Consider the following 11855-nt stretch of genomic DNA (forward strand, 5'->3'; position numbering starts at 1 on the left):
ATAGATTTTAAAGCTATGTATTTTTCCTACCACAACTGCATAGTATGGTGCCATTAATGGGACTTGGATTATTGCAAGTCCTTGTGTCTATGATAATAACTCTTTCCAAGGAAGCAATTATTTAATTTATTTGCCTCAGACATCATTCAATAAACTGATGTCTTTTTCTGGCAGACAAAAATCCGTTTTAATTGGGAAACAAGCTTGTTTTGGAGTATGACGTTAGCAAGTTTGTGCTTTTACATTCATTTTGTATTATGTTGAAATACAATATAATTTAATATGCTCTATAATAAATACCAACCATATACACACTGTAGGATTCCTTTGTACAGAACAAATGCAAACATATATCGTATTTCTATCCAGTATTTGATCATAATTGGTCATTTTCGGTCAAGCCACACAAACCACTCATGGCTATTGATCAGTGTGTCTTTATTATAATATAATCAACAATTACTATTAATAAATGCAGAAAAAAAGAAGAAATTGAGGGTGAAATGAAAATGGGAATATCTGAGAAGGAAGTGAGTGGACTATATGGATTAAAATGGGAAAGATTTAAGGAAAAGTGGATGATAATAGTGAAATACCATGGGATATATGTAGAATTAGATAATCCTACTAGGGCTACTTTCATATTATAACATAAATAACAAAGATGTTATTTATACAGTATGGAAGACTACATTATAAAAGAGCTAGAAATCGTTGTTTTAGCTCTACTATTAAAATAAAAAATATTTGGTCACAAAAATAAAAATAAAACAATTAGACAGAAAATATTAAAGCAAAACAGAAAAATGAAACAGAAAAGACAGAAAACATAAGATAGAAAATGTGGAAACAAAAACTCAGAAAATGTTAAAACAAGACTCCGAAACCCCCCCCCTCCCAAAAAAAAAACAAAATGTGAAAACAAAAAGTCAATGTTAAAAGTGTAAATTTCAATATATTGCACTTTATATACACAGAAAACATGCTTTAATATAGTATGATACAGACTATTTACTCACCAGCACCTCATTGTTAAAACTTCAGTGATATGATAATTTAATTAAATAATATTACACTTTATTTCTCATGCTTTTAATCTAATTATGAATGTTTCTTTCTCAATTCAGATCATTTAACGCCGGAATGACTTTGTACTTTTATTCTTTGTTCTACAGGATTGTGGAAATCCAATTCAAGACCCCAGAGCTGACAAATGTAAGGACAACTTGTCCAACTGGCTACATGAAGGGGAACCACACTCTTGGGTTCCTTCAGAACTTCTTAATAGTAGGTACTCTCCACGTTTATGGTTTGGAATGTTGAGAGGTTTCATTCTTGGGTGTTGTTTTTAGAATGGTACTGTAGTAGCAATATAGCTTGGTGATTAAATTACATGCTTGCTAATTCCAGGGTGCAAAGTTCAAATCCTGTCTGGCACATTATCAGGATTTGTTTTCATGACCAAAACTGTGCCACTACCTAAGAAACATGGGGTGGGGAAGAAGTAATTTAAAATGGATTATGTCATACATGACATGTGTTTGATATAAATTTGTTTATACTGGTTTCACCTGATATGTGTCATATGTAGTCTGGACAGGTGTGTATCACCAGCACATGTCCCTTATGTCATTAATTTATGATGGGTTACAAACAAAGGTGTCATAACTAGGGCAACATGTGATTCTGAAATTCATTTTCTGAGGTTTTTTTTAGAAAATTCAATCTTGACATTTATAACACAACAGTCAATCATGTTAATCATGTTGTTACATTTCATATGTATATGAAAAGTTTAGTTTAGGCATTAGTTTCACAAGTTATTTTTTATGTATAGATTGCCTGATAAAGTAATTAATTAATTAATTATTAATAATAATAATTAATATTTTCATTCATAGACATATTAAAGGGACCATGTCAAAATTATTCTACTGCAGTTACTGCAGTAACTACATCTATATATATTTTGTTTACGATTTACCCTGTTTGCAAAGTTTTTTTGGGTATACACACTGCAGTAACTGAGGACGATCGAAGTATTTTGATCGAAACGCCGAAAAACAGTTCTTTTCATAACTAAATATACGTAGTGACCGCAAACTTAAAATCAAAATTCAGTAGAATCATTTTGAAATGATCCCTAATATATAAACACATAGTTAAAAGTTTCTCATATACACACATTATTCAAAGAAGACTGTAGCAGTTGATTTAATCATACTAGTCAATAATAAAGAAAGCATTAATAAGCTAGCTCGTAAGGTTACTGTACTATTTTGTTCAGTGTAATGATGATTTTGCTATCTCGCTTTTAGTACATGTATTCTTATTATGATATCTGACACTGATTAACATAGCTGTCTTGCATTTAGGAAGTCTTTCGTGTAAGTTATCCTGTGTGTCACTCAACACAAAATCAGTGGTGGTCACTGATCAGAACGTCATTGATGGTGTTGCATGCTCGTATGAAAACCCACATGGTATTTGCATTGAAGGGAGATGTGTGGTGAGTAAACAATTTTAACTGCTGTTTGAATTTAAAGGAATATTATTAAATTATCATCTCTCTATTGCCGAGTGGGATTGCTACAAAAAAATGTTCACACACTAAGATTGAGTCATGGATTGCATCCGACAAATACATGCAATTGCTGAAAAAAAAAACCAAAATGCTGTAGGTAATAATGGCAGGATATCAATTGAGATAGGACTACGTCCAAAACAATTAAACAAAATTCTAAATCAAGACTTAATAACATAAACAGCCAGGGGATGACAAGAGAAATGACAAGCTTTCTTAACTTAAAAAATAGATGTTGTTTAGATTTGAAAATAGGCCTACATATATCTATCTATATTTTACGTTCATCAATAGTCAAATTTTGTTTTAAGCATTGTAATATTTCAAATTGTTATTTTATACACAATCTGAAAATTCATAAACAGTGAAACATCTTTTGAAACCGTAATGAAATTAAGGATAGAGATTTTTCAGAGTGTTCATGGTTTTGAAAGAATCAACTGAAAATACTTTTCCATGAGTTGAAACAACAGTCACTGTACTTTGGTAGATATCATGTAGTCCATCACATGGAAATTACATTTCTCATAGTTAACATGCCTCAAATAATTTTGGAAGTGTAATTCAATACCTATGGGAATGGCCAATTTATATCAAATATGTTTTGTGATTTGAGGCATGTCTTGAAATTCTAGATGGGGTTAGGTTATGTATGTTATGTAGACATGTTAAATGTCAATAAATATTTCTGGATTACTTTTACAGTATTGATTAATGTAAAAGTTGTACAAAGATAGTGTTTCTACCTGATACTTTATTAACTGTTTTATAATTGTTGAAAAAGAGATGTTTTATTTGTAGTTAGTATAAATAAAAAAAAAATGAAAACATAATAACTCAATCAATATAAGACAGGATTTTATTGTATTTTTGATTAAGAGAATTGGCTGTGACAAGGTTTTAGGATCGAAAGTCGAGATTGACAGATGTGGTGTATGTGGAGGGAATAATTCAACATGCAGAGAAATCGATTCTTCAAAAAGAAGACGTTTAAAGAGAAGTAAGTGTATTAACAAATTGTTTTGTGCACTCATAGAGATCACTATAATATCTCTATGGTGCACTCCATGTGCCAACAATGTTGATTTGTCATGATGTGGCCATGACGATCGTCATCCTATGAGCAGGTTATGTCATGTAATTCACAAGTTACGCATGCTAGCAAGTTTAGACGTGTTTCTTAACTTTATTGCATCAACAACAAAACGTTGACAGACAATAAACAATGACGCATCAATGTGAATGTCCTAAATCACAAATCGAAAGCAAGATTTTATTTTTTGTAAAGAATAAAATTAACATTTAATAAAGAATCACATAAAATAGGTTTAAAATTATTCACAGATTGTTTTGTAGGCCTATGTACAATAACAATGAAAACTGTTTCACTTGTTGACACCCACAATAATGCAATGCACAATATCTGCTTTTGGTTATAATAAATAAGAATACAAGACTTGAGATGTAAAGTTATTCTTGATGTTTTAGTTTCAGCCTCTTGCCCAAATTAGGTCAAACTTGACATGTGTTCATATGTACATGTCTAGACCATATATAGGAAATGATAGTAAATGTTAAATCTCCTATGGGTATCGTTTTGCATCTAATCATGTTGTAAAATGTTTTTTTACTTATAAAATGGCATCAAAGTTTCTTATTTTTGTGTTATTGCACACTAGCATCATGAAAGTACTTTTTAATGGTGTCTATTATTATATTTATTGCCTCGGAATGATACCTAAAAAACTGAATGCTCATTAATGCAATGTATTAATAGAAACAAATTATTTTCTGTTCCATGATCCCTGATCTTTTCTTTAATTTATTTTGTGAAAATGTGCATTTAATATAATAGTTCAGTTCCTTAACATTATGCAATATCACATATTTATTATGGAGTCATGGCGAAGAGCCCTGGTTTAGCACTTCTAAGAGACCCTCCAATACTGGGTAGTTGCATTAAACTGCTCATGCGCTGGGGTCCCTTAAGCTCTGGGCCCCTGGTTTAGCACTCCTAAGAGACCCTCCAATACTGGGTAGTTGCATTAAACTGCTCATGCGCTGGGGTCCCTTAAGCTCTGTGCCCCTGGTTTAGCACTCCTAAGAGACCCTCCAACACTGGGTAGTTGCATTAAACTGCTCATGCGCTGGGGTCCCTTAAGCTCTGGGCCCCTGGTTTAGCACTCCTAAGAGACCCTCCAATACTGGGTAGTTGCATTAAACTGCTCATGCTCTGGGGTCCCTTAAGCTCTGGTCCCCCTTAAGCTCTGTGCCCCTGGTTTAGCACTCCTAAGAGACCCTCCAACACTGGTTAGTTGCATTGAACTGCTCATGCTCTGGGCCCCCTTAAGCTCTGGGCCCCTAGTTTAGCACTTCTAAGGGGCCCTCCAACACTGGTTAGTTGCATTGAACTGCTCTGGGGTTCCTTCTTAAGCTCTGGGCCCCTGAGTTTAGCCAGTGAGCAATCATAGTTGTTACACCACTGTCTGGAGTTGAATCATAACACATGAATGATGCATCAGTGTAATATGAAGCTAGGCATAATATAGCCTACAGTTCACCAAAGATCTTCATAGCACCATATAATAAAAAAAAAAATAGTAGATACGAGGCACCCCATTTATTGTTAAAGCTTGTTATAAATAATAAACATGATATACAATTTGTCTAGTAACAGAAGTGGATTCTTGATTTTATTACAGCATATCAAGTGGCACTTAAAATACCAATAGGAGCATATGACATTAGAGTACAAGAGGTCACTAAAAGCAATCATTTTTTAGGTAAATTAAGTTTTTTTACTCTCTATCTCTTAACATAATTGTTTGCTACTGCATTAAAAATAAATCATTACCGAAACAGTATACAGTAATTAAAAATAAGATAAATGGTTTTGTCATAACATATTATTAGAATGTTATTGTATTAAGTCTTTATCTTGATATTATCTTAACCGTAGATTAGAGGGAGCTATTCATTTTCCAATACTAAATCATGATGATGATACCTCCTTGATCTTAAATGTATAAAGAAAGTCATTGAAAGTTTTATAAAGTGATGTAACCAAATTTGTCAGTAGTTTCTCAAAATGTTTTTGCTATGTTTCTATGTTTATATCTCTGAGTGCATGCTCAGGGGGGGGGGGGGGAAATATGGTGTGGGAATTATACTCAGATTGCATTTACAATATATTTACAAAATTCTAGATTTAGCTTTAATTATAGTGTGAGATTATACTTGAGCTATACAGTATTAAATATCAATCATATAGTTTTCTTTATTTTAGCCCTAAAAGATGATTTACATAGACGGTATATATTAAACAGTAAGAGCACACAGGGGCCATCATGTGAATTTGTCTATCATAGAGTTAGCTTTGTGTACATTAATGAAGATGGGCTTGAGATACTTAAAGCACGAGGTCCAATGCGGTCCAACCTAACAGTATTGGTAAGAAAATGTGACATGAATTTAGAAGACACATTCTTCTACACAGCAAACAAACAATGGAACCTATAGTACCACACATTTTAAAAACAAGACAGATTTTAAATTTAAAGTAAAGGAATATTTAGCAACGTCTCATGAATAAATACATTTTAACTTACTGTAAGACTTTAATATATTTTTTACTTATTATGTTTTATGTCGTATTGTTGAGGGCCCCTTAAAATCAACTTCCGCTGGCTGGGTCACTCTCGTGAAATATGGTTGAATAAATAAATAAATAAATAAAGAATGACATGAAATATTATTTTAATAATCAATTTTATACAGTATGCTTTTATATGCTATGTTTTATTGTTTTACTGGTTTAATATTTTATTGTTTGTATGTATGTATGTATATAATGGACCCCAATGGAAATAAGCTGGAATGATATTTACTGGCTTTTTGGGTTATCCATGGAAGACTACCGTATATACATTACAATTGTTCTTGTTTACCAATTGTAATGTATATTTGTGTACTTCCGAATAAATTCAAATCAAATCAAATCAAGAAGAGTCCAGCGCTCTCTTATGCTTTTGTCACATAGCCTGTCACAGTCATGAACAATAACAGCGTGCTAACATTACATTAGATAATAAGCATTTAAATTAAATTAAATTAATTTTTGGAAGTGGAGCTTATTGTTACTGGTTCCCTACTGACTCCATTGTTATCCCCCATACACTACCATCCCCAACCCAACTTATACTGTACACAAATTATAATATGCAATTAGAAAATTTGCATGACAATTAGAGAGTGAAGAAATCTCTTTAGAAACTTGTACTTACGTTTGTGTCATGATTTGTTTTTATTTATAGCTAGGTAAAGGAAGTGACAAAGGACCAATCATTGTTCACTACAGTTACGTGATAAATAGAAACAAATTAATAAAACAAATTTCACATAAAACAAAGAATATAGAGAAGAGACTGTATCACTGGAGAGACAAGGGTTGGACTGTATGCAGTAAATCATGCGGAAATGGTATGATCATTTATGTAATCAATTCAATTCACATGTGTCATCATTGTTATGCATTGACAATTTAAAGTATATATGTGTCAAACTATTTATCAATTTTATCATATTTTATTATGTGATTGTTTACTTTTAACAAGCAAGACACTTCTCGGGCCAGAGTGTTTGACAAAATAAATTGTAATTGAAATGGCTAAAAGATCTTGTATTGAGAAGATTTGAATTCTGTTCGTCTTATAGTAACAGTCAATCAGTAACATTTATTCAATAATGGTTTACAGTAAGAAAAAATAAAGGATGAATAGAAAAACTAGACTATTATTAGAATAAGTCTCATCATGACCCTGTACAAAATATACAGTAGGTATCTAAAACAAGAAATCAAAAGAATAAATTGGAGACCCCCAGAATTACATTGTGAATTATATAGATTATTTAACTTTTTCCACTATTAATGTGTTTTTTTTTTCACCATAGGCACATCAATTAAAATGTTTGACTGCATAGAAAATGGTACTGACCGTGTAGTGGACAAGTTTTTTTGTATTTCAAATGGTCATTTTCTCACTCCAGTTAGTAGAGTATGCAATGAACGTGATTGTATTGTAGCTCAGTAAGTTCTCATGGTTTTTCGCTGGAATAAATAATTCATGAATAACGTCCATGACACAGCCATGGCTAACGATTGTAGCTTGTTTTTAATTGTGGTGTATTTATTAATTGAAAATAAAATAATTGATGATTTCTGTAGCTTACATTAAAAGGCCATATTCTTAAAAGGTATTGATTGATATATATATTTATACTGGGTAACCTCTTCAGTCAAAGACTGGTCTCCCAGAGGGCCCAGTTGGTGATCAGTGGCTGTGATGTACTAATACACCGGGGCAACCCCCTACTCGTCTCGAAAGATGTACTAGGTTCTTTAAAGTGCACACGAGCTAGATGTGTACACTGGACCTACGGTTTATAGTCCTTATCCGAGAAGACTCGTTCTACCACCAGAACCATGGAGTGAGTGAGCCTCGAACCCCTGCTGATGTTATGGCTACGTAATTACGGTTCCACTGTCTTAACCGCTCGGCCACTCACTCACTCCACTCACTCACACTTTCAGGTATAGAAATTATGATATACTTATAATTCTCTGTACTTTATTGATTATAAAAAAATTCATGCAATTATCCCCAATGCAATAGAGTGTTCTATCTGCATCTATTGAAATCAGGCAGGAATCCAGAGAATTTTTTTGAGATACATGTATATATTTGTTTGCTCAACTTTTGCTCAACTGTTCAACTTTTAATAAAGGTGGCGTACATACAATTGGAGTGAATGTTCTGAGACATGTGGTCTAAGTAGCTACAAACGTCGCTGGGTTGACTGTGTAATGGAAGAAAACGGAGTAAACGAAACAGTTCCAATAAGGTTGTGTAAAGGTGAACGGCCTGACATAAGTAAACTTTGCAATGTTTCACTTTGTGTAGGCAAATGGAAAAGAAGTGAATGGTCTCAAGTAAGAGTTACATCATTTTTAAAAAGATTTCCAAGTAAATATTTTTTGTAGATAATAACAAAGATAATTGACTTAAGTGTACCAATCCGCCATAAATGCACACTTTGATTATTAATGAGAGTTGGGCTTTATAGGTATCCTAGTCTTACTACAAACTTTTCTTACTTACAACTGATTTTGTTGTTGTATAAAATTATAGCTTTAAACTTAACATAGTAGTGGGCTTGCCTCAGAATGTGCTTTCTAGACCCTATGGTATAAACATGATGACATTCCAATGTTTTCAATGCTTTAATATTCGTTTGTTTTACTAGGCAATAAAATAGTAATAGCAGACCCGCCATGTCAGATTCATTGTTGTAACTTTTTCGATGATTTTCATACATAAACATTTGATTACCTCTACTCTTTATCTTAGTGTTCGGTATCATGTGAAAAGGGCGTTCAGACACGTAAAATAACATGCGTAGCACGTGACGGCAAGCCGAACCCAGATTATGGTTGTGATATCAAAGACAAAAATCGAAGTACCAAACCTTGTGATATGGGACCATGTGGTGAGTAACTTCTATTACATATTTTGGAACTGTCAATTTTATATTGAAAGAAGATAGTCAAGGGTCATTGCAAAAAAGTTATCCTCATATTACATACCAAAGCGTAGTACTTGTAATATTTTACAGTTCATAGTACACACATGAAATAAAGTTGTAAAATATAAGTTTTAACAGTATGATAAGGAAGAATTTATAAAAAGTTGATACAAGGCAATCGTGCTGAATTAGCTCCACAAATTAAATACGCATTTCCTCAGTAATTCATAGAAAAGGAAGTCCACCAAAAAAAAACACTGTTTTTTTTGTATTCATTATTCTGTTTTTATCAGATCAACACAAACATGTGTTACATAGATCAAAATAAAAATAAGATTTTATCATGCTCTCGTATCGTGCACGTTAGCAGGAAGAGCGTTCACATAGAATTGGACATCATGATATAAGTATGCTAATGAGGTGCAATGTTGCGTGACAGAGGTCAAACGTTGAGAACATGGTGTGTGACATGGTGCGGTAGCTTGGTTTGTTGTTGTTTGCGTTGCGCGAGTTCAGTTTTATACAGCAGTTATCCGAAGATTAAAAAGCGAAAGATTGCGATAAAATAAAAAGAATGTATTGCAGCTTGCTTGGTTGAAAGATGAAGACGTCAAAAAGAATATAACGCGCTGTCAAAATTATTGTTGTTGTTTGAGTCGTCGGCTTCCGGTTGGGTCGATGACCCATACATTACCCGATTAGCAACCGAGCGCTGATTGGTTGAATTTCGTCTCTTATCATGATAACTTCGTAAGATCATGATAATTAACGTGCTCTCCGAGAGCACGTTAGTCGGAATTAACGTGATATCCAAGATCACGTTGACGACTTCCTGCAGGTTCACATTGAACATCATGATAAAGAAACTCATGATAATTTCTGAATGTGAACCTAGCTACTGTTTCGTGTTGTTATAAATATTGTAATTATGATGTATTTTAAGACGAGCAATGTAATTTTCTCCTTGTGGGAACGAATAAAGATTATACTTGATACTTGATACTCTATCTATTAATTGTTTTAAAAATGTCTACATTTTTGTTTTCCAGTTTGCAATCCCAAAGCGGGAGGCAAGATTTGCAGCTTAAGAACATACCAACAATACTGTAAACTAACCATCTATCGAGAACAATGCTGTTCGACATGTTTAAAACAAAGGCTGCTATTGGAGGATATGATCAAAGCTAGCAAGGTGGCAAAAACCAATCAGAATGCTTCACAGAAACTTGATAAAGAGGCTAAACGTGCAAAGCAAAATAGAAGAAATACGGGATGAAAGATTTCCACCTAGATCTACAGTACCATACAAATTCTGAAAGTCAACCATGCAATTACTGTTGAACTTGAAGGTTGACAGTATCTACTATGTTTGTAATTTTTTAAAATTATATTAAATAGTAATATCTATGCAACCAATTTCCAACGCACAAATTATTTGCAGTATTGTAGTATTAATTCATTCTATTTAAAAGTATATAATTTTTTAATTTAATCTTTGCACCTAGTCTACTGTAGGTGCTAGACAGATATTCAGCTTAAAATTCGTAAAACAAAGACATTATTGTTGGTGGCGCTCGTAAAGAAATAAGTATCATTTATTTTGTGTAGTATATATTCAAGTTTCTTTTTACTTGGATTTAACAAATATAATGAAACAAATAATACTGATTTCAGAGACAATCCTACAAGGTGCTATTTAATATGACATTGATATGGCTCAATGATCCTACATGTATTATAATGTATATAAAATTTAATATTTATAACTTAACGTTAAAGTAATGTTAATAGTTTTTAAGTAAATGTATTAGAATATTGTACAAATAAACCTAAACACTGGGGAATTAGAAGGCTCTGCAATGCGAACAGTGACCCCAATGGATTACTGATGTATAAGAGCATTTTTTTAAACTGCCAATATCAAATTTATCCTGTTTATCATAATAATAGGTGGTCTTTGGCGCGGATTTGGTTTATTTATTATTAAAAGATCCAGAAAATTCTTGCTTCAAGGTGTATACCCTTCCATGATTGGTATTAATTAAAGTAAATCAAACATGTTGAAACAGATATTTTTTATTTATTATTACCTTCAGAAAGGATTTGAACCTGGAGCCTGTGATAAAACTCTACTCATCAGTATCTTAAATTGTACAGAACTTAACATACTGTATCAATACAATATTTTATTAGTGGAAGTTTTGTTTTCTATTTATGAGATACTGTAAGTAAATTCAAATTATTAAAATAATCATGTTTTGTTTAATATAAAATCATGTCTATTTAAAACAACTAAATGGAACACATTGTTAAACCATTATAGTTTGTTTTAAAACACATGATATATGGTGGTATTGTATATAACTTTGTAATAAAATACAAAAAGTAATTAAAGTTTGTTAGAAATATTTATTAAAGTGAAAATAGTACTAGAACAACATTTTGCACTGAATATTGCACAATTATCTACACTTCTACTACAAAATTTAGCAAATTACAAAAATATACATAATTAAATTTTAGAGCAATTAAATCTAGCACATCAAAATCTTTGGTTTCTCAAAGTATTGTATAGTTTGAATACAATGTATGCTATTGTTCTGCTACTTTGACCTACAGTATATAGTACTACAGTTATACTTGGTTCCAACTGGCTTTTCAGCTCTAACTCATCTGATCGTTACAAATA

The 11855-nt window shown here is 32.3% G+C and overlaps 1 protein-coding gene across 1 annotated transcript in view; it reads left to right on the forward strand.

Annotated features, from left to right (window-relative positions):
• LOC140051867 (A disintegrin and metalloproteinase with thrombospondin motifs 3-like) overlaps positions 1–11512 on the forward strand; it is a 31758-nt gene extending 20246 nt beyond the window's left edge. The window contains exons 15-24 of the mRNA XM_072097197.1: positions 1176–1287; positions 2376–2509; positions 3464–3584; positions 5287–5367; positions 5871–6034; positions 6898–7063; positions 7535–7670; positions 8369–8573; positions 8992–9130; positions 10216–11512. Of these exons, the coding sequence (XP_071953298.1) occupies positions 1176–1287; positions 2376–2509; positions 3464–3584; positions 5287–5367; positions 5871–6034; positions 6898–7063; positions 7535–7670; positions 8369–8573; positions 8992–9130; positions 10216–10442 (1485 nt within the window). The 3' untranslated portion in view covers positions 10443–11512. The remainder of the gene's footprint in view (positions 1–1175; positions 1288–2375; positions 2510–3463; positions 3585–5286; positions 5368–5870; positions 6035–6897; positions 7064–7534; positions 7671–8368; positions 8574–8991; positions 9131–10215) is intronic.
• The last annotated feature ends 343 nt before the right edge of the window (positions 11513–11855 follow it).

This window comes from Antedon mediterranea, chromosome 6 (genome assembly GCF_964355755.1).
Source record: "Antedon mediterranea chromosome 6, ecAntMedi1.1, whole genome shotgun sequence".
Classification (NCBI taxonomy): Eukaryota; Metazoa; Echinodermata; class Crinoidea; order Comatulida; family Antedonidae; genus Antedon; species Antedon mediterranea.